This window comes from Urocampus carinirostris, chromosome 10 (assembly GCF_059441175.1).
Source record: "Urocampus carinirostris isolate Australia breed hairy pipefish chromosome 10, RoL_Ucar_1.0, whole genome shotgun sequence".
In the NCBI taxonomy this organism is placed as follows: domain Eukaryota; kingdom Metazoa; phylum Chordata; class Actinopteri; order Syngnathiformes; family Syngnathidae; genus Urocampus; species Urocampus carinirostris.
In genome coordinates this window covers 23,323,511-23,347,847 of record NC_142358.1, presented here as the reverse complement: position 1 = coordinate 23,347,847, position 24,337 = coordinate 23,323,511, and the positions used below count along the sequence as shown (strand labels likewise).

The window sequence follows — 24,337 nt, the reverse complement described above, 5'->3', positions numbered from 1 at the left end:
CTTCTCCATAGCCCAAGTCAGACGCTTCTTCCGTTGTCTCGAGTTCAGAAGTGGCTCGACCACGGGAATACGGCTATTGTAGCCCATTTCCCGGACACGTCTGTGAACTGTGGCTTTTGATACCTGGACTCCAGCTTCAGCCCACTGTCTTTGAAGCTCCCCCAAATTGTGGAAGCGGCTCTTCTTCACAATTTTGTTAAGGCTGCGGTCATCTCTCTTGGTTGTGCAGCGTTTCCGGCCACATTTTTCCCTTCCGACAGACTTTTTGTGGATATGCTTTGAAACTGCACTCTGTGAACAGCCTGCTCTTTGAGAAATTTCTTTTTGTGTCTTACCCTCCTGATGGAGGGTATCAATGATGGTCCTCTGGACAGCAGACAGATCAGCAGTCTTCCCCATACTTGTGATTTAGTTTACTGAACCAAGCTGAGTGTTTTTAAGGCTCAGGAAACCCTCGCAAGGTGTTTCGAGTTAATTAGATGATTCAGGTGATTAGTTGAATAGCCTACTTGTATACTTTTTCATGATATTCTAATATTTTGAGATAGGATTTTTGAGTTTTCTTAAGCTGTAAGCCAAATTCAGCAATATCAAAATAATAAAAGGCTTGAAATAGTTCAGTTGATGTGTAATGAATCCAGAATGTATGACATTTTTGTTTTTTTAATTGCATTACAGAAAATAAAGAACTTTATCACAATATTCAAATTTTCTGAGACAGTCCAGTATATATATATATATATATATATATATATATATATATATATATATATATATATATATATATATATATATATATATATATATATATATATATATATATATAGTCATTTTTGTAAGTCATGTTTATTTGTGTATATGATGAAATTATTTTATACATGAATATACATTTTATTTACCTCACGTGACTCGAGATGATACAGTGGAGCTACTGGGTGGATGCAGACGGGTCGGAGCTATCAGTTTCGACATAAACAGATTTTAAAATTTCCACTTGAGAAATGTCAGGCTCTTGGAGGAATTAATGCTTTAATAACCTACTTATTTTTAAAAAGTCCCAATTGGCGAATGGTTATGGCCAAATTATACAGTGTGTATATATATATATATATATATATATATATATATATATATATATATATATATATATATATATATATATATATATATATATATATATATATATATATATATATATATATATATATATATATATATATATATATATATATATATATATATATAAAAAGTAATAATGTAGAATCCAAGCAGAGTATACAGCACTGTACTGTAAAAAATATAAAATGCTTATATTGTGTATATTGTGATCAAAAACAAAATAGGCCTTTATAAAATTTTGGAACAGAATCAAGCTTTTTTTTCCCTTTCTAATCGCTGAAATAAAAAAAAAACCTTTTTGCCAGTGATTTAGGACTTTGTATCAGTGTTGTCACACTAATCTCTGAAGAGCAGACGGACAACAACCGCAGTTTTCCCACCCCGTCTCTACACCAAACAGCGACATCTAGTAGTCAAATATTACACACTGTGCCTTTAAGGTCTTAGCAATTTCATTATTGTTGACAGTTTTTTAACAATTTTGCGATGACAATTTCCCCATACCTGACAGTCCAGAGAGGGATCGGTTTGGCCTTCAGCTTCTGAAACTAAAATACAGTAACACATTAATAACCTATGAAAAATAGGGCCGGGCGATACTTAGAATTCTGGTATCAACCTGATCCAAGTAATCATAGGGTAGGATTGATGGATACTGATCCAAAATGATATTTTTTGTTTTGGAATGTCATGATCACTAATTGACCTACCCCACTCTCTACCTCCTTGGATTAGTTTAAAAGCATGGTGGTCAAACTATGGCCTGCGGGCCAAATGCGGCCCTGCAGGATTTTTAATCTGGCCCGCCAAACGAAAGTGGTAAAAGTATGGCAAAATGTGTTATAGTAGATAAAGTATTACTGATTAAAAAAAACGTTCTTAATTGCCAAGTCCCTTTGTGTGTCTACTACAACAAAAATTATTCCAGAAATACTACATTAGTACAAAAACAAATGTCAAATTTAGTGCTGAAAGCATTTACATATTGCATTCTTTTGCTTTCATTCTGATAAGAAATAAATACGACAGAAATACTGCAGAATTTACAACAGATTTGTTACAGAAATACTACACAAATGCTACAGAAATACTGCGGAAATACGAGAGAAATACTGCTTGAATAATAGAAAAGTACTACTACAAAAATACATTCAGAGTAAGACTACAACATTCTACAGAAATACTACAAAAATACCACAGTAATAATAACATATACTACGACAGAAGTATTACAAAATACAGCAGAAATAATACAAAAATGCATTAGAATTACCACAAAAATACACCTATACTCATAATACTACATACCACAAAAGTATTACAGAAATACTCCTACAGAAGTATTCCAATATTGTGACTATATAGATACTTCAAAGATAGTAAACAAATGCTACAAAAATATATCTAAAGTGAGACTACAAAACTACGATAAAAATACATCGACAGAAATATGACAAAAATACAACTGAAATACTCCGAAAATACTGCAAATATACGAGAAAAATGTTGCTGAAATAATACAAAAGTACCACTACAAGAATACATCTACAGTAAAACTACAACATTCTATAGAAATACTCCAAAAATATTGCAGGAATAATAATGAATACTACAACAGAAGTACTACAAAATGCAGCAGAAATAATACAAAAATAAAATAGAATTACTACAAAAAAACATCTATAGTAACACTACAGAATACTACAGAAATACTACAAAAACACGATGACAGAAATATTCCAATATTGCGACGACAAAAATACTCAAAAAATAGTACACAGATACTATAATATATATCTAGAGTGAGACTACAAAAATACAATGAAAATACCACAGAAGTACCACACAACTACAGGAATACTACAAACACACTGCAGAAATGATAGAAAAATAGAAATACGCCATAAAATACATCTACAGAAATACTACAAAAATAAAAATTTTAATTTCACAATCCACTGTCAAAATTATTATAGTGGTAGGATAAATTGGAAGACAGTATTGATCCCAGGACAATAGTATCGATCTGATCCAAGTGTCATGATGACTGATTAATCTCACCTGTGCCCGCTCGTTTGGCGCCAGCCGCTGCGGGCTTCCTGATTGGTTCCCTGTCCTACTTAAACTTAAACTTACTTAAACGGCCTTTCACTCGCCTTTTGTCAGTCCGTCAGCGAACCTCTGTTTCTACAAGGCAATCATTTTGACGCTGACTCCCGTCTGTCCCACTTTTTTCACCTGTTTTCCACCTGTTTCTGAGTTCCCCATTTGTCTCCGGCTTCGACTTGTTTTTTGACCCCGACCACGTTTTGCTCTCCTGTCCCGGCTATCGACTTGTTTTTCAGTTTTCTACACCACGATTCTGGGAGCGGCTTGCTTTCCGCGTCCAGCCTTTCCTCTATATCTCAATAAACTTGTGGTTAACGTTACGCATCTGGGTCCTAATTCCGTTCTGGTCATCACACCAAGGACATGCTCAGTATGGGTAATATCGCTATTTAGATCCATCCGCCCTCCTAAATGGAAACAGACAAAAACGATATACAAAATAATACAAACGATACTTCTGGATGTTCTCACCTTTCGGGATTTTCTTCTTGGTGCATTTGTAGATGAGTATCATCAATAGAACCGATCCGCTCAAGTCGATAACCATGACAACGGCGATCAGAACCGAGTCCAGTTCGTAACAGGCGGAGCAGGCTGGGGGAGGGCGGCCATCTTGTGAGAGCGCGGCAAATGCAAAGACTCTAAAAATGAGGGGCGGGCAAAGTTTTGGAGCGGCGGTCCCCAAAAGGTTCAAAATATGGGGCCGAGGGGCAGATCATGGAAACTTATCCAATGTTTCCAATTTATGAATAAATATACAAATTAGATTTCTTTATATTCTGTTTTTAAAAAGATTCGTCTCATCAAATTGGTTTTGAAACACTCACAATGAAAGCAAAATAATATATTGGGTCCCTGTTTTAAGTACTTAGTTTGATACGAAGTTTTGTAGTGTTTCTGTATTCAAATATTTGTAATATTTCTGTCGTAGGAATTTTGTAAAATTTTCATTGTCGTATTTTTGTAGTATTTTTCTAGGATAATTTTTGTCATAATGTTTTAGTATTTTTTGAGAATTTCTGTAGTTGTTTTTTTCAATATTTCCGTACTATTTTTATAGTACTTTGGTGGTAGTATTTTTGTCGTATTTCCACAGGAGTATTTTTGTCGTATTTTTGTAGTAATTCAGTAGAAGTATTATTGTAGCATGTCTGTAGTTGTGTTTTTGTGGTACTGTACTTCTGAAGTGTTTTTGTAGTCTCATCTCATCTCATTAGCTGTACCGCTTATCCTTATTAGGGTCGCGGGGGGGCTGGAGCCCATCCCAGCCATCTCCGGGCAGTGGGCAGGGGACAGCCAGCCAATCGCAGGGCACACGGGGACAGACAACTCACTCGCTCAGTCACACCTAGGGACAATTTGCACCAGCCAATTCACCTGAAATGCATGTCTTTGGAATGTGGGAGGAAACCGGAGTTCCCGGAGGAAGCACGGGGAGAACATACAAACTCCGCACAGTAAGGCCGGTAGCTGGATTTCCCACGACCTCAGAACTGTGCCGCACACGCGCTAACCACTGCGAGCCGTGCTGCCCGTGTTTTTGTAGTATTTATTGATATTTTGTTATATTCCTGAAATATTATTTTTAATGTATTTCTGTTGTAGTTTTTTTTATAGTATTTCTATCGTAATAGTTGTTGCAGTATTTCTGTTGTATTTTTGTAGTATTTCTGTATTTTTATTATTGGAGTATTTCTGTAGTTGTGTTTTTGTAGTATTTCTGTAGTAGTTTTTTGTAGTATTTCCATCGTATTATTTTTGTAGTATGTCTGTAGTAGAATATATGCTGTATTTCTGTAGTATTTGTTGTATTTCTGTAGTAGTGTTTTATAGTAATTCTGTGGTATTTTTGTGGTGGTAATTTTGCAGTATTTCTGTAGTAATATTTTTGTAATAGATCCAAAGAAATATTTTTGCAGTTTTTTGGTTTTATTTTTGTACAGGGTGACCCAAAATGATACGTACCCATATTTTATTTGATAAAATATCCATTTTTTAACAAATGTCTTTTCTGTTGCAGGACGCGAATGGTGAAGCTATGGATGATCATTGGCAGCTATAGTTGCCCTGAAAATGTCTTGGACAAATCAGCAGAAGATATTCTCCCTGGAGACCTATTTTGCGACAAAATCATACCAGAGTGTACAGATTCAGTTTCAAAAGCGAAAATACTCCAGTATTTTGTTGTATTTCTGTAGTATTTCTGTAGAAGTATCGTTGTAGTATTGTCCTATTTACATTCTTTGTAGTATTTCTGTTGTAGTTTTGATGTATTACAGTAGATGTATTTTTTGAGTATTTCTGTGGTATTTTTGTATTTATTTTGAAGTAGTATTTCTTTTGTAGTATTAGTGTATTATAGCATAACTGTAGAATTTTCAGGATTTATGAAGTAGTGGTTTCTTTTCGGAATCAAAGCAAAATAATATGTCACTTACATAGAATATGCCTTATTTTAAGCACTAAATTTAACATTTGGTTTTGTCGTAATTTTGTAGTATTTATGTAGAATTTCTGTAGTAGTATTTTTGTGTATATTGTTTGTGAATGCCCTTGCAGCCTAGCCATTCTGGAAGGGGGATTACCTCATGTACGTTCCCTTCCAAAGGTTTCTTCATTTTCCTTATATTAAGGTTTTTGAGATTTTCCCTGCCCTCGTGTAGGTTTTAGATCAGGGAATGCTGTAATAATGGTCTGTAGTCTGTTGTGCATCCCTTTGACACTTCTTGTGGCTAAGTAGACACACAATGGGACCATTAGGGACAAGGCTGGCAAACCCCTCCCCGCCCCCTTGTTTTCTTATTAGTAATATTTTGTTTATTATTACATGTTTATTGTCATTACACTTTGACCATTTTTGCTCTGGGAAGTGGATTCAAACGCTTGCCAGGCTGCATGAAGCCCATGGACCATACTTTGCCCACCCCTGGCATAAACATAGGCGTGTTTGCACTTACCTTTTCCTTCCACGTAGAAATAATACTTGACTTTTTCGCCGTTGACATCGTCATACTCACAATGGTAAAGTCCTTTGTTTTGCCCATGAAGTTCCAGAGAATGACTTGAATTCTGCAACGGTACTTCTTTTTTGAACCAGTTTCCAATTTCTGGGCAAGTCATGGTAAAATTCTCCCTCCAGAATGACACCCCACCTGGTACGACAGACAAAAAACAAATAGGTCGAAACAGGATCTCAAACTCATGGCCTGGGGGCCGATTGCGGCCCTCGGGTGATCATTTAAGGTCCCGTCTTGATATGAAAGTTAAAGAGAAAGCGCATGTTATTTGACCACTAGTCGTTGGATTCTGTCGTGCAATTGACCGACAAGTATTTGAAGAAATGCACGTTGGTAGGATAGTTTATTTTTGCTTAATCCTTAAATCAATATTGTTTATTGTATATATTGAATTAAAAGTCTTTACCACTAATAAAAAATGGTGCCCCTTTAAGTATTTATTTTTAACCTACATGGAACAGACCAAATCAATATTATTTTTTAAATTTTTCACTGTATGGTGTCGACTGACTTAAAAACAGTGGGATGTTAAATAACCCAATTTAGGACACATCTATTTAATTTGAGTCATTTTCTTGAGTTGTTTTACACAAATATACATCCTATTTCGATTATTATTGTGTACTCGCCAAGGATCTCAGTGTATATGATACGTGACCATTCATCATAGCATGATTGCCCCCTTTTTTATCTTTCGACCTAAACATATTGAAACAAATGCATGTCTCTATGATTTCTTATTTTCATTTCTTTAAAAAAAAAATCATTCTTGGATTTTACCTCTAGAACAGGGGTGTCAAACTCATTTAAGCTAGGGGGCGACAGGATAGAACATTCTCTCAGGGGCCGGTTTAGTAGATTAAAGAGAAAGAAAAAAAGAGGGAAAGAAATAAGAGAAAGAGAGCGAGAGAAAAGTAGAGAGGGAGGGACAAAAAAAAAACAAAGAGAGAAAGAGAAGAGAGAGAGAGAGAGAGAGAGAGAGAGAGAGAGAGAGAGTGAGAAACAAAAGAGATAAAAAGAGAAATTGTGAAAGAGGGGGAAAAAAGAGAGAGAAATAATGAAATCTAAAGAGAAATAGAAAGAGGGAAAGAGAGGAGAGAACAGGGAAGGAGAGAAAGAGAGAAAGGGGGAAAGGAAGAGAGGGTGGGAAAGAGAGAATAGGAAAAAAATGAAGAGAAAAGAAGGTAAAAAGACATTGAGAGAAAGAGACAAAGAGGAACAAAGAAAGAGATAAAGAGAGACCGAGAGAGTGCAAGGCAGAGCGATAGAGAATGAGAGAAAAATAGAGGAAGAGAGAGAGAGAGAGAAATACAAGTACAGCGTTTGTGAGAGGCACCTGTCTCTGGCAACATCAAGTGGATATATGTCAACCTACAGCTCGCTTTTCTCTTGCGCTTTTCTGAGCGTTGTCTCGCGGGCCGGGTTCAATCCCCTAGCGGACCCGATCCGGTCCGCGGGCCGCCTGTTTGACACACCTGCTCTAGAAGCTCTAAATAATATAAAACGTCCCCTTAACAAACAAACCAACACATCGATATGTAAATACATTTGGTGATTATGCTTTGGGGCCTACGTTTAAAAAAATATTTGTAGAGGACCACATCTAGTGGCATGCTCCCTCAGGGTTGGGGATGAGATCTTGTGGAGGAGTTCAAGTATTTTGGGGTCTTGTTCACGAGTGAGGGTAGGATGGAACGGGAGATTGACAGACGGGTCGGTGTAGCGTCTCCCGTCATTCGGATCCTGTACCGGTCCGTCGTGGTGAATAAGGAGCTAAGCCGAAAGGCAAAGCTCTCGATCTACCGGTCGATCTACGTTCCTGGTCTCACCTATGGTCATGAAGTTTGGGTTATGACCGAAAAAACACGATCCTGGATACAAGTGGCTGAAATGAGTTTCCTCCGCAGGGTGCCTGGGTTTTCCCTCAGAGAAGCTCAGTCATCCGGGAGGGACTCTGTGTGGAGCCAGTTGAGGTGGGTTGGGCATCTGATAAGGATGCCTCCTGGATGCCTCCCAGTGGAGGTGTTCCGGATACGTCCCACCGGCAGGAGGCCCCGGGGACAAACTAGGACACGCTGGAGAGACTATGTCTGGCCTGGAAAGGCCTCGGGATCCCGTCGGATGAGCTGGAAGAAGTGGCTGGGGATAGGGTGGTCTGGACTTCCCTGTTCAGGATACTGACCCAGTGACCACAAAAAAATGGATGGATAGGTTTGGCTGTTGAATAAATTTTGTCCTAGAGTGACACCGTAGCTCTCGAAGAGGGAGACAAGTAAAGGTGAACCTGTCATTATTGCCGATTCAGGGCACCTGTGACTGCTCAATTGGCGCCAACAGCCCTGAGAGCTGATTGGCTAATGGACTCTTTTTAAACCCCCGGCTTTCAAGAGATCCCTGTCAGATCGTTGCGTACCGATGCTCCCAGCTCGGCAAGCTCTCACGTTCAGACACTTTTCCTGCCCTGTTTTTCTCTGCCTGATACCCGTTGCCAACCTGTTTCCGGACCTGACTCTGCTCTGTTCTGCCTTCCCGACATCCGACCTGTTTTGCCCCGCTACCTGCCTGACACCTGCTGCCGACCTTGTTTCCGAACTTGATAACGCCCTTGCTTTCCCGTCCCGGCTAACGACTAGTATTCCTGCCAATCTACCACCATCCTTGCTCGACACAAATGTGCCACTTCCGCGTCTCCAGCCACCTGCTACCCTTGTCCGTCGATCCTCGGATCGTGGAAGCAAGCCCTTCTCTCCCTCTTATTAATAAAACTGAGTAAACGAACTCTACTGGGTCCTGTCTCCGTTCCTGGCGTGTGACAGAACCCACAGGGTTTGTAATTAGGAAGCTTCTTTGAGCCTAAGCCACAAAAGGTTCCTTCTCTCAGCTCCAGCCTCATTGTTTACTACATCAACACAAAAAGGGACAGTGACAGAAGAAAACATGAACATTTAAGCATCCTCGGTGAGTGCAGTAAGGTATGTTTGTTTGCTTATTTGTCTATTTGAAATATTGTATCTTTGTAATATTGCGAGTTTGTATCATCATGTATGTAATACTTTGAATGCATAAACACTGGATTTAATATTGATGCCAAATTATGTTTGTACTGTGAAGACCGTATGGTGATTTGTTTTTGTGTTCGTACACCCTGACACCCAGTGTTCACGGTGCTATGGTGAACCTGATTGTCAGGAACTGGAACAGGATCAGGACCCAAACACCTGACGTTCTCACACAAGCCTTTTATTTAACGGGAAATGGGGAGTCATGCAGGTTAGGCAGCGGTCTGGCGTGGAAAGACAGGAAGCCAGAGACCGACGAGATCGACACCAATTGCCTAAGGAGATATCGGACAGATGGGGCCGATACCGGACAGGACGGGACAGACAGAATTGATATAGAAACAGGATATCGAAATGAAACAGGACAAACTAGACAGGAACGAAAACTGGAGAGAATAATGAACAGGATAAATATAGACGGGAAAAAAACTGGAAACCGATATTAAACAGGACGAAATAAATGAGAACAATACCGGACCGGAAATACCAACAGGCAACAGGACCCAGTCAGAACCTACGTCTTGCGGGGAAGAGGTTAATTGACGGACTGACAAAGGTAGAGTGAACTTAAAAAGAAGAAAAGCCAATCTGTCAACTAGCCGCAGCTGTTGCCACACAGGCGGGCCAATTGGGCGCCATGGCAACCGTGACACTGACAACATAAAATAAAGAACAACTTAGGCATCAGTCCAGACTTTGGATCCCCACAGAGATCCAAGGGCTGCTACAATATTTATTGAATTTAAGGTTTTAATTGTAGCAGCAGACCAACTACTCCCCCAATAACATTTACAGCTAGCATAATAGTATAACAAACAAACACAATTATGCGTCACGGTTGCTATGGCGCCCAATTGGCGCCAGCTGCGGCTCGTTGAAAGATTAGCTTCCCTTCTGTTTAAGCTCAGTACTCTCACTCACCCTTTGTCAGTCCGTCGGCGAACCGTTGCACCCGCAGGACGTGGGTTTTGACTCTGTCCGGTATCCCGTTTTTTAATCCTGTCCGGTATCGATTCCGTCTGTTTCCTCCTGTTTTGATTTCGGTCTCCAGTGTCTGGTATCGTGCTCGTCATTCTCGTCCTGTCTGATGTCTGTCTCCAGTCTCCTATATCTGTTATCAAGCCTTTCAATCCCGTTCTGTCCGGTATCGGCTCATGTAACTGGTATCGATCTTGTTGGTCTCTTGCTTTCTATTGTTCCACGCCAGACTTCTGTCTTTCTTCTTTCGCACAGCGATCGCCGAATCCCTGGTGTTTTGTGTTAACGTACATGACTGCCCCATTTCCCGTAAAATAAAAGCTTGTGTGAGAAACATCACGCATTTGGGTTCTCCCCCTGTTCCGGTTCTTGACTTTATGAATTGTATATACAGGGAGTGCAGAATTATTAGGCAAATGAGTATTTTGACCACATCATCCTCTTTATGCATGTTGTCTTACTCCAAGCTGTATAGGCTCGAAAGCCTACTACCAATTAAGCATATCAGGTGATGTGCATCTCTGTAATGAGAAGGGGTGTGGTCTAATGACATCAACACCCTATATCAGGTGTGCATAATTATTAGGCAACTTCCTTTCCTTTGGCAAAATGGGTCAGAAGAGGGACTTGACAGGCTCTGAAAAGTCAAAAATAGTGAGATATCTTGCAGAGGGATGCAGCACTCTTAAAATTGCCAAGCTTCTGAAGCGTGATCATCGAACAATCAAGCGTTACATTCAAAATAGTCAACAGGGTCGCAAGAAGCGTGTAGAAAAACCAAGGCGCAAAATAACTGCCCGTGAACTGAGAAAAGTCAAGCGTACAGCTGCCAAGATGCCACTTGCCACCAGTTTTGCCATATTTCAGAGCTGCAACATCACTGGAGTGCCCAAAAGCACAAGGTGTGCAATACTCAGAGACATGGCCAAGGTAAGAAAGGCTGAAAAACGACCACCACTGAACAAGACACACAAGCTGAAACGTCAAGACTGGGCCAAGAAAAATCTCAAGACGGATTTTTCTAAGGTTTTATGGACTGATGAAATGAGAGTGAGTCTTGATGGGCCAGATGGATGGGCCCGTGGCTGGATCGGTAAAGGGCAGAGAGCTCCAGTCCGCCTCAGACGCCAGCAAGGTGGAGGTGGGGTACTGGTATGGGCTGGTATCATCAAAGATGAGCTTGTGGGGCCTTTTCGGGTTGAGGATGGACTCAAGCTCAACTCCCAGTCCTACTGCCAGTTTCTGGAAGACACCTTCTTCAAGCAGTGGTACAGGAAGAAGTCCGCATCCTTCAAGAAAAACATGATTTTCATGCAGGACAACGCTCCATCACACGCATCCAAGTACTCCACAGCGTGGCTGGCAAGAAAGGGTCTAAAAGAAGAAAAACTAATGACATGGCCTCCTTGTTCACCTGATCTGAACCCCATAGAGAACCTGTGGTCCCTCATCAAATGTGAGATTTACAAGGAGGGAAAACAGTACACCTCTCTGAACAGTGTCTGGGAGGCTGTGGTTGCTGCTGCACGCAATGTTGATCGTGAACAGATCAAAGCACTGACAGAATCCATGGATGGCAGGCTTTTGAGTGTCCTTGCAAAGAAAGGTGGCTATATTGGTCACTGATTTGTTTTTGTTTTGTTTTTGAATGTCAGAAATGTATATTTGTGAATGTTGAGCTGTTATATTGGTTTCCCTGATGAAAATAAATAATTGAAATGGGTATACATTTGTTTTTTGTTAAGTTGCCTAATAATTATGCACAGTAATAGTCACCTGCACACACAGATATCCTCCTAAAATAGCTAAAACTAAAAAATCCCCACTCCAACTTCCAAAATATTCAGCTTTGATATTAATGAGACTTTTGGGTTCATTAAGAACATGGTTGTTGTTCAATAATAAAATTAATCCTCAAAACTTGCCTAATAATTCTGCACTCCCTGTATATAATATTTGCAAAATCTACACTATTTAGCAAAAAATAGCGTGTGCCTTGACAATGGGTTCACGATAGATTTATATTCTGGTTTCTATGAGTATTTAAAAAAACTCTTATACAAACTACATGACAGAGTACACAGAAAAATAAATGACCAAATACATAGACAAAGAAATGTCATATATTGAGGAATTCCCTGTATTTATGTGATCATTAATTTTCTATATTTTTACATTAGACAGGATCAGTCGCCTACATGAGTTATTTAGGCTGGTAATAAATGAAGTATTAGCTAACTATTTTGAGTTTTTCCTTGCCCTCATGTAGGTTTTAGATCAGGGGATGCTGTAATCATAGTCTGTAGTTTGCAATAGTCTGTGTAGTTCTTTGAGACTCCTTGTGATTAAGGGCTATCCAAATAAACATGACTTAAATCATATTACCCAACCATCTCTATATATAAACCATCGCAGTTTATATATATATACGTATGTATGTATGTATACATGTATATATTATTTGTGTAAGCTCCCAAAATACAAACCATAAAACAAATAACGTACCTGTCAACCTCCACGGCTCCATGCCCTTACAAACGGTCGTATTTTCCCATACAAAATCTTACACCATATTTTTTTATTAATGTAGTTTAACATGTTATATAGTACATGTGTTTCGTTATATCATATATATTGTTAGTCAACATTTTGTTGTGAGATACTGAGTTGCTCGACATGAATGAGGTTTATCATAAAAAAAGTTCAAAAATGAAGTCGCTTGGATGTTCACTGTAGAAGGAAAAAATACATGCAAATATAATTAAGTAGAATTTTCTTGTTGAAATTATTAATTCATTTACTGCATTAAATTATTGTTGGTAATATAATGATTAAAGGGATAACCACAAACCTGTCTTTTTTCATTTTCTCCTTTTATACTTCGTAATATAATGGATCAAAGCAAGTCAGCCGTTTGAGAGCCGGTTCTCTTTAATGAGTTGAGCCGAAAGTGCCGGTTCTCCAAAAAGAGACGGACTTCCTTTCACTACACAACTCGAACTCGTTTGACCTGATTGATTTGCCGTTTCCTGATAGTCGGTGTGTACCGGATGGTACCCATAATTGACAAATTTGCGTTTTTCCGTACAGATTTTCTTGTACGTCGTACACGTCTTAAAATGCATAATAAACGTACTTTGTACGGCAAAAACATACAGGTTGACAGGTATGAAATAGCAACCTGATTATGAACTTATTACAGGGGCTTCCTTTCCATGCAGGCGTTACTGTCAACTGAAAATTCAAGATCTCTTTCAACTATTCGGCTTCACTTTAAATTTGTGTTAAGATGACACAAGATTCAAATGGAATTCATATACTAAACAAAAACAAATATTTACCTGTACCAGCTTCCACAGCACTTAATAGGAAGAGGTGGCAAAAAAACAAAGCTCCGTTGGACATTTTCTCCGAGGATAATATTTCAAAAGCAAGTGGTTTTTCCCTCCTTCCTGCAGTTGGCTGATTTTCATCGGTACTCGGTTCCTTCCGTGGGCTCACTTCAATATTTACACAAAGCTTTCGAGATCTATCTGCATTTAGACTTTCTCAAGCTGACTCAGACAAGGGTGCACGCGCACGCATCCGCGTGCACATGACCGCACTTGCACGCAGGCACCAAAGCACGCTCAAGTAAAATTGGGAATGTATACAATACATATTGGTAATAATAATACCATTCTAATGCATTCATCATTTTCTATACAATGATCGTTATGTACATGCAAACTTGAATACGAATGAATTCGAATTCATTTACAAATGTACACTTTGACCACCGCTTGGCTCCTGCTGAACTTTTTGGTCATAAAATCAAGTACAGTCCTGCCCTCTATTGACTTAACGGTGCACACGAAGGAAAGACAGAAAATAAAGAAACATAAATGAATGAATGAATACATCAATCAATAAATTAATATATAATTAAATACAGAAAGAAAGAAATGAAAACAAGAGAAACAGACAAAAAGAAAGAACAAGAGAAACAGACCGAAAACCAACAAGAGAAACAGATAGAAACAACAAGAGAAACAGATAGAAACAACAACAGAAACACACAGAAAGAAACAACAAAAGAAACAAACAGAAAGAAAGAAAGGCAAGAGATAAAGAATGAAATAAAGACAGAAAGAAAGAGCAATAGAAACAGACAAAAAGAAAGAAAGAAAGAAAGAAAGAAAGAAAGAAAGAAAGAAAGAAAGAACAAGAGAGACAGTCAGAAAGAACAAGAGAGACAGACAGAAGGAAAGAAAGAAAGAAAGAAAGAAAGAACAAGAGAGACACAAAGAAAGAAAGACAGAACAAGAGAGACAAATAATACAGAGATATTGTCCACGAAAAGTATAGGTTATTTATATGCTTTAGAGTAGAAGTGTGTTTTAAGCTTAGATTTAAACATTTCCACTGAGGTTGCAGAACGGATCTCAGGGGGAAGAGCATTTAACAGCACCAGTGCCCGGATGGAGAACGCTCTCGAACCTGCGGAACACTTCTTGGCTCTTGGGATCACCAGTAGACCGCCGCTTTCAGAACGAAGGCTTCGGACCGGAACATAGGGGGAAATCAGATCTGAAAGATATGAGGGAGCAAGTCCATGTATGATATTGTATAATACTAAGAGAACCTTGAAATCACATCTTAGGCTAACAGGGAGCCAATGCAGGTTAGCCAAAATTGGCGTGATGTGATCGGACTTTTTTGTCCTAGTTAAAAGCCTCGCTGCAGCATTTTGTACCAGCTGAAGACTCTTGATTCTGGACTTCGGGAGACCGGAGAGTAGTGCATTACAGTAAATGAGACGGTAGCTAACAAACGCGTGAATTATAATCTCCGCATCTGTCTGAGACAGCATAGGACGAAATTTAGCAATGTTGCGAAGATGGAAGAACGCGGTACTAGTAATTTTCTTCACATGTGTTTGAAAGGACAGATCGGGGTCAAATACCTTAAGAAAGAAAGAACAAGAGAGACATAATGAAAGAAAGAACAAGAGAAACATAAAAAAAGAAAGAACAAAAGAGACATAAAGAAAGAAAGAAAGAAAGAACAAGAGACACATAAAGGAAGAAAGAACAAACGACACAGAAAGGCAGAAAGAAAGAACAAGAGAGACAGAAGGATAGGAAAAAACGAGAGAGGCAGACAGAAAGAAAGAAAGAAAAAAAAGAAAAAGCAAGAGAAACTGACAGACGGACAGAAAGAAAGAACAAGAGAGAGAGACAGACAGAAAGAAAGAAAAAACGAGAGGGAGAGAGAGAGAGAGAGAGAGAGAGGGGGGGGCAGACAGACAGAAAGAAAAAAACAAAAGACAGAAGCAGAAGGAAAGAAAGAAAAAATAAAAGACACAGACAAAAAGAAAGAAAAGTAGAGAGAGACAGACTAGTCCACTCCTAGCCACCCCAGGGTGGCGCCACTGGAAACAATCGTGTTTCAGTCACCTGTTTGCGCAATCTCCACTGACCCAACAGCAAAACGGGTTGGTTGAGCAGCCAAACCACGTTCGCTTTACCTCGCTTTACATTGTTAAAGGGGAGAAAGAGAGATTTTGGAAGTTTGCCACAGGGTGGAGTGTTTCTGTGTGTGTATTGTGTAAGAACCTCGCTGATACGAGGAGGGCCACTAAGCGAGTCAGGACGCGTCCTTGGTGGTGAGACGCACAAAATCGAGGAGAGAAGATTCGGGATTTGATTTCTCCCCGAAAAAAAGATAGAAAAGAGAAAGAACTTTTATTATATTAGCTTTCCGCCCTGCCTGGGATACCTTCGTTTATCTTGAACACTAAACCGCCTCCCAATGTGCGTCAAAGGAATTTTTCTCCTGTGTGGACTCGCAGCCTCAGGTAAGATTCTACATCCACATGTGTTTGTTTTTTTTAGAGGTGAGAATAAAACAAAAAATAATCTTTATTTTAATAATAACGAGGTAGTTTGAGTGATAACGCCTTCGAACAGTGCTTCTGAACTTGTCTCATTTGATGACCCAGCGTTCCACCCAAATAAAGACGAAAATTCCACTTCTCAAATGTATTGAATTAAAGAATCGTGCAATTTAAAACAAATATAGTAGAATATATTCACATTTTTAAACCCAAAATGACCAGAAGAAACCAAAACGACTTTGAGTAATAAGAGTCCCCTTAATGCTAGATTCGTTGGATTTTTAAGGGGACACTGTTTAATATTTGACCACTGTATTGAGTTGTGTAGGGGTCTCCAACCATTTCCAGGCGTTGAGCTCCTTTTTGCTACTTTTTAGCGTAAAGGGCACCCACTTTGATATGCATTATCAAAATAACTTATCTTGTACAAATTACTATGCTGATATTATGTTATTTCCAGGTAAATTATTGCAAGTAGAAACGAGGAAGAAAGAGTTGGAGAACGAGAGAGAGAGAGAAGGGAAGTTGGAAGAAGGGTTAAATTGACTCAGTCTACCACTAAAAAAAAAATCACAATGAGGTCCGCGGGCACCTCAGCTGTCTTCCCGTGGGCACCACGTTGGAGACCACTGGTGTAGTGCAAGTGAAAATGAGTGCTACATAGCACAAGGAAGAATACAAAAAAAAGCTACAGAGATTTAAAGTGACCAAACCACACAATCTTTCTTAATTTTTTTTACTCTGCCTTTCACAAGGTTTTTGTCATGATTACTGATGCGAGGCACCTGTGCCCGCTCCTTCTGCGCCAACTGCTTCGGACGCTGATTGGCTCCCTGTCATTTTTTAAACCCCCGTCTTTCTGTCACCGGTTGTCAGTCCGTCTGCGAACCTCAGCTACCCTCGGCAAGCTTTTCGACCCTGACTCTCTCCTGTTCTGGCTCCCGTCTGTTTCCCGGTTCCGACCCATTTTCTGATCTAGACCATGATTTTTGCTCTCCTGTCCCGGTTACTTTTTTCCCGTTCTCGACACCGCCATCGCTTGCCACGGAAATACCACTTCCGCGTCCGAGCAACCTGCTTCCCGTGACCAGCGTTCTCCGGATCGCGTGTACAATCCTTTCCCTTCTTCCCAATAAAACTAAGAGAAACACACGCAAATGGGTCCTGTCTCCGTTCTGGTCCTGACAGTTTTAGGTTCTTAGGAGTACGCTTAGAAATAAAATGGCGGCCAATCAAGTCACTTCCGTCTCAGGGAGCTTTATGTAAAATAAAAACAAATTTTTGACCATGGACAGGGGTATTTTGAAAGAGCCGTAACGGACCATAAAAAAAAATATATATATATGGCGCTTTCAAAAATTAAAAGCCTTATAAATAACAATTTTTAAATTAAAAGAAAAGGTGATTGACACATAAAAGTTAGTCAGTCAATATTTATGATTTTTCTAAAGAAACTATGACGCTAAAAAAAATACATATATTGTTTTGTACTCCCCTATCATTTCAAACATTTCTGAACATTTTCTAGGGAGACACTCAGGCAGTGCTATAAAGAGCCACATGTGGCTCTAGAGCCGCAGGTTGCTTACCCCCGACCTAGGAGTATTTAATGAATGCCTATTATATCATAGTTCATGTACTTTATGTATTATTCAAATCAGCATTGTTTTCTTCTTTAATTCATTCACTTCCAATGATGACCAGTTCAGGGTGTCCCCTGCCCACTGCCCAAAGATAGCTGGGTTGGGCTCCAGTGCCCCCGCGACCCTACTTAGGATAAGCCGTGCAGATAATGGATGGATGGACTTCCAATGATGACAAAAGATGTCAAAAATCAGTTCTGAATTTATTGCCACCGACAGATTTAGACTTCAACCCTCCACTTAAGTAGGCTTGCCAAGAAGGAACGGTGCACAAAGTCAATGAGTTAAACAAGTTTTGCTGAAAATTCATCAAATCTTTTTGATTTTAACTCACAACATAGATGATAAAAGACATCAAAATATATTCTAAATTTGGTGCCATTGACAGCTTTAGATGTCAACCCTTCATTTTCCATTTAAATAGATTGAATAAAGGCTTTAGTGGCACCATCCTATATGTTCACCCCATTTTTTCCCTCATTCGTAAGTGAAAGGATTTGAATATTTCATTTCATAATTGGAAATTTGGCTTAGATGCGAGTGTATATGGTAGGGAGAATATCTACATAAGGTAAAATTCAGTGTGCACACCAAAACTGCTTCCAGTTGTATTTTTTGGTTAGAAATAAATTGTTAGTAGATTGGTTTTCATATGTGACTTTACGAGTGATTCCGAATTATTTATCAGACAGAAAACATTGTAATTTATTATTTGCATTTAATAAGTCACACAGTAACATATTATGTAGCAGGCAGTTCAGGGTTCCCTTAACCACCAGGATCATCGGGGCACCAATTCCTGTGGTGTGTCTTGGGCAAGCACACCTTCGTGGAGGCCATCCCTATCCAGGCATGGTTTATTTTTGGGGATAGGGGCTTGCTCCCCCACATGAAATATAAATACACATAGACACCAGCAGCAGGATAAGCTTCCCTATCTAACTCAGATACAGCACCTTTATCATCTGGTCGCTCTTGTTGTCAGTGTAAGACGTCCTCCAGCTTTTCAGAGATGAGCCAGAGATCCTGAATCACTGGGGAAAAACTATTTTCCCCCGATATTTGAGTAGGCCCGTTTTGTTCAAATTCACATTGTACAATAAACATGGCAGTTATTGTGGCTTTGATATTTGTCACGAGGATTACCAGAACAGAGCAGGAGACCCCAGAGCGTTCGTACAATTCTTTATTTGGGGAAGCGTAAGGGTTAGCGGGAGACGTGATCAATCGTAGCGTGGGACGAAGGCAGGTCGAGTTTACCAGGACTGAAGAGAAGATCGTAGCGTGGGACGAAAGCAGGTCGGATCGAAGGCAGACAGGCAGAATCAAGTAAACAACAAGGCAGGTAATCGGGAGTGTCTTTCGAATACAGGAGTAATCCTCAGACACCCATGTCTCGGTGTAGAATGCTTAAATAGCGAACATAACCCAATCAGAAGGCGCACTCCAGATGATTACCCCAGGTGGCTCCACTTAGGTAATCATGACAGAACCCCCCCCTCAAGGGACGGCTCCAGAAGTCCCCCAGAAAAAAAATAATAACAAATTTAACCCAAGACACGTCACAGGGAAACACAGGTAATCGGGGAACTATGTAACAGCACAGTACCTCTCAGAATCCTTCCGAATGGAGGGAAGCCCCCTCCTCAGCATCCGAAGGGGCGGCAGAGGGTGGGTCCGGAGGGCAAACAGGAAGAATCAGGACCGGCAATTCAGACAGGACAGGCAGAATCAGATCCAGCAAAAACAGGGCAAGCAGAATACGAACCGGCAAACAGAACAGGCAGAAAAGACAGAATCAGAACAGGCAGAATCAGGGCCGGCAGCGGAGTCGGAGTGGCAGGCCGGAGAGTCGGAGTCGAGCAGGCAGGCTTGGGAGTCGAGCAGGCAGGCTTGGGAGTCGAGCAGGCAGGCTTGGGAGTCGAGCAGGCAGGCTTGGGAGTCGAGCAGGCAGGCTTGGGAGTCGAGCAGGCAGGCTTGGGAGTCGAGCAGGCAGGCTTGGGAGTCGAGCAGGCAGGCTTGGGAGTCGAACAGGCAGGCTTGGGAGTCGAACAGGCAGGCATGGGAGTCGAACAGGCAGGCATGGGAGTCGAACAGGCAGGCATGGGAGTCGAACAGGCAGGCATGGGAGTCGAACAGGCAGGCATGGGAGTCGAACAGGCAGGCTTGGGAGTCGAACAGGCAGGCTTGGGAGTCGAACAGGCAGGCTTGGGAGTCGAACAGGCAGGCTTGGGAGTCGAACAGGCAGGCATGGGAGTCGAGCAGGCAGGCATGGGAGTCGTTCGCAGTCATACGGCCGGAGGTGCCTTAGCCAATTTCGCCATGTCGGAAATGACTTGCCGAACTGCACAACAGGAATCGCGCTGCTGATTCAGACTTTTATAGCGGTCAGGGGGCAGATGTACGAACGCGGGGTCCATTCTGGTCGGAGGATTCTGTCACGTGGATTACCAGAACAGAGCAGAGCAGGGGACCCCAGAGCGTTCGTTACAAGTCTTTTATTTGGGGAAGCGTAAGGGTTAGCGGGAGACGTGATCAATCGTAGCGTGGGACGAAGGCAGGTCGAGTTTACCAGGACTGAAGAGAAGATCGTAGCGTGGGACGAAAGCAGGTCGGATCGAAGGCAGACAGGCAGAATCAAGTAAACAACAAGGCAGGTAATCGGGAGTGTCTTTCGAATACAGGAGTAATCCTCAGACACCCATGTCTCGGTGTAGAATGCTTAAATAGCGAACATAACCCAATCAGAAGGCGCACTCCAGATGATTACCCCAGGTGGCTCCACTTAGGTAATCATGACAATATTTTGTTGAAATACTCAAAGGCAATGACATTGATTTTTTTTTGTTGAGCATAAAAAAGTTACAATTGTTTTATATTAAATCTTTATTGGTAGATTTGTAAATAGTTTGATTATATTTCCTGTGTTTCTCTTTCCCTATTTTTATTCTTTATATAACACCTGTCTCAAGTCATTTTGTGCATAATGTTACATAATAATTGTTAATTTTGGGATTAAAACAACAAAAACAACCTAAAGAGCTGCTTGGGACCCAAAAGAGACGGCTCTTTTTAATGAGCCTAAAAAGCCGGTTCTCTAAAGATAGTCAGAATTCCCATCGATGCAAGCAAACGCGCTGTGTATTTTATTTATGTTTTTTTCTGTAAAAACCCTTCTGGGGACAGACATTGAGAATTAGCCTTGGCTAAAATGTTATCTTGTGTGACATGAGTTAATGGATTATACTTGTCCCTTTTCAAATAAACTAAACTCAAAATTAATTACGTTCCAGTAACGCGTTCCTTTTTAATGCGCTGGTCAGTGTCCGCCACCCATTTTGTGTTCTGACCCACCAGTTGAGAAACACTGTTTTAAAAATTGTTTTCCAAGTCCGAGACAATAGCGAAGCAGTAAATCCCCAGTCGGGGTTTGAACGCAGATCTTGAAGCGCTTTTCGTGCGTCATAAACAGGCGCGGCGGCGTGGGCTGCCTTCTCTAAAGAGCCTTCAGGGAAGAATCAAAGCAAGTATAAATAAAAAAAAGCCGGCACGGATAATTGGCAATCAGGCAATTGTCTATGCTGCGTTTTGTTTTTCCTGCCTGGTTTCCTTCTTCTTCTATGACTGGAATGTAAATTTTGAAATGGCAGCGTTTGACGCACACAGTCTCAGGATATCCAGGATATGCCCGCTCACGTTACCACAATTTACTCGCCAGCAGGTTCACAATGAAGACATAATAAACTGCTTCCGCTTGTTAAAGCCACTCACGTGTCAATACTCTAATGACATCCATTCATTCAATTGTTTGTAATTGGCTAGGGTTCGAATTGAACTGCTATACATGTATGAATAAATACAGCACCTGAAATTTATGCCATATGCTATTTCCCGACTTTGATTTTTACTATTGTTACAATTAAGGCTAGTCTCTATGCAACATCTATTTATCCTGACATTCTTTTCTTATTTTTCCCTTTTGAGTCTTTATAACATGTTAACCCTGGAGTGCTACACCTCTTTGCAAACAATGTTCGCTATGTTGTTATCAATGTCAATAAAGACTATTCAATTCGGTTCGTATAAATACATGTAGCAAATATGGGTGTTAAATACATGATTCTAACAAACGGTTTATCGATCAATTGAACTAAAGAGGCGAGTTTATTTATTTCAAAACTCGTCTCCCCTTTTTGGAGCACCACATACATTTTTAGATCATTATGTCAGGAAAACGGATGAAAAACCTTGTTTAGTTATTATGAAGGGTGGCTACACACACTTTGGGTGATAGTTCAATATACTTTAATCAAGACACACACACTCTTGGATTTATGGACTTTACTTTGACTAATCATCTACGAAAGAAGCTTGAACAGAACACAAAACAATAATAAGAAAATACCGTATTTTCCGCACTATAAGGCGCACCTAAAAGTCTTAATTTTTTTCAAAAGCTGACCGTGCGCCTTATAATACAGTGCGCCTTATATATGGATCAATATTAAGTCACAAAGTCTTGCAACTAATGCAAGCAGCCGCCGACTAGATTTTCCCCTGAACGCGAAGTAGTCCGCGGTGTATGCTGGGATTTATATTCCGGCGTTTCATTGGCTAACCAATGTGTCAATCATCATTTGAATCGATCACTATTGGCTAAAGTTATTCAGAGGTAAAGGGGGCGGATCCTTTTTATCATTTGCAGGCTCGCATAGTCTAAAGGGGCAAAACAAAGCCTGCAATTGGCCAAAAAAGATGTGTCAATCATCAGTTGAATCGATCACTATAGGATAGTTATTCGGAGGTAAAAGGGGCTGATCCTTTTTATCATTTACAGGCTCGCATAGGCTAAAGGGACAAAACAAAGCCTGCAATTGGCCGAAAAAGATGAATGTAAATAGCATGTTGGGTAGAACTCATGGCATAGAGTAAACAGTATTTCACTATTCTGTACTGTATTTGTAAATATTTTACTCTCCTGGATTTACTACACTCTCGGATATAAGAGGACCATGGTTGCACATTATTATTGAACACAACGACTTCGGTGAGCTACTCCGGCTATATATTTTCCCAGTATCGTGTTTCAGAGTGATATCGATGTTTCTGTGATGGGTCTTTTTTAAAATTAAACTCAATTCCAAGTGTTTATTGTCGTATGCACGGTAAAGTTGCGAGCGAAAAAGAAAATAGAAACTAAGGAATGGTTGGCATTTCTTGAATCCCAAGACTTTAACCTTCCGAATGATATTTGGAACGATGCATTTGAGTGACATTGTACGGACACCGCATCCGCACGTGTCGTAGACACGTATTTGCTTCTTTGCAAGCTTTGGGAATGTTAAGGGGGTAATAAGTTGGACTCAACTATCTGACTGTTTTGTCCACGTTCCCATTGTAGCGCCTTATAATCCGGTGCGCCTTATGTATGGAAGCTATAGGACCAAAAACTATTTTTGGGGGGTGCGCCCTATAACCCGGTGCGCCCTACAGTGCGTAAAATACGGTAAAACAAAAACAAAACTAGAAGTTGAGAACTTAAACTGGCACCATTTGGATAAACAATGTAATAATCAATCCAATCTTGTTATTGTATTTTGATAGAGTTTCCACTTTTATGTAATACCAATACCTAGCATCAAAGAGATGTTCTGCAAAGTTCTGCTTTGATAAGGCTGACGGCCCACTTTAGGTCCTCGGCTGTAGAGCGATGAGGAATCATGGTAGGCCTGGGAGCCGGTGGGGACGAGGACCACAGGATGCAGAGTGATAAAGTGTTGACTGCTGGTGGCTTGAAGCTTCTCTGAGGTCGCTGGCTTTGGCTCACTGGTTAGGCCGATAGCTTGATCAAGCTTGGCTGCTGACTTGGCAAAGCTCTCTGGCTGCCCGTTGAGCTGAGACTTGGTCAGGACTGGCCAGGGGGACCTTAATCCAGTTCCTCCTGTTAAAACATGGTGTCTTGCTTCTTGCTGACCAAAATTCAGACTGCCCTTTTGAAGTGAGATGTGTACCAGCTCTGGGTTCCGATCCTACGGGAGGAGCGGACCCCCTGTGGTGGATTTGTCACGACAACCTTTTGTTGCGCAAATGAAGCCAACGCCCCCATCCCCAACCGTACATTACAGCAGTATCAGTCAGATAACATATCTATGTGATTGATTTCAAACACAGTATTCACCTCACAAGTTTTGACATTGTTTGGTCATCTTCTGACATTGAAAAACTAGATTCTGACCAAACGAAAATCCTTTTATTTCATATATTTTGGTATTAAGTGATTTATCAATAGTGTGTTATATTCTTTATACGGCATGCATTTGACCGTATTTAGTTATTAATACATTTATTTCTACATACGGCAGGATTGTTCTACTGTAAAAACCTCTGCTAAATGGATGAAATTGATTGCAGACAATCACTGCCAAACTAGAAGGTTTAAAAGGGATGCTTCAGAAGTGACTTAAAAGCATAGGAGGACATCAACATTATGGATTAGGATGTAGGTGTTCAAGAAGTAATATCTTATCAATAGGA

The 24,337-nt window shown here is 40.4% G+C and overlaps 2 protein-coding genes across 2 annotated transcripts in view; one reads left to right on the top strand and one right to left on the bottom strand.

Moving 5' to 3' along the window:
* Window positions 1-1,455: 1,455 nt before the first annotated feature.
* LOC148358421 (uncharacterized) lies at window positions 1,456-13,828 on the bottom strand. Its single transcript, XM_088346140.1, has 5 exons — window positions 13,624-13,828; window positions 6,186-6,380; window positions 3,700-3,822; window positions 1,624-1,667; window positions 1,456-1,506 (listed from the first exon to the last, which is right to left on the bottom strand). The coding sequence occupies exons 1-5, from the start codon at window positions 13,685-13,687 to the stop codon at window positions 1,456-1,458; spliced, it is 477 nt and encodes a 158-aa protein (XP_088202266.1). The 5' UTR covers window positions 13,688-13,828.
* Window positions 13,829-15,787: 1,959 nt separating this feature from the next.
* The window catches only part of LOC148358420 (myelin protein zero-like protein 2), a 36,237-nt gene continuing 27,687 nt past the window's right edge, over window positions 15,788-24,337 (top strand). Inside the window, exon 1 of the mRNA XM_088345146.1 lies at window positions 15,788-16,121. Within this exon, the coding sequence (XP_088201272.1) occupies window positions 16,076-16,121 (46 nt within the window). The 5' untranslated portion in view covers window positions 15,788-16,075. The remainder of the gene's footprint in view (window positions 16,122-24,337) is intronic.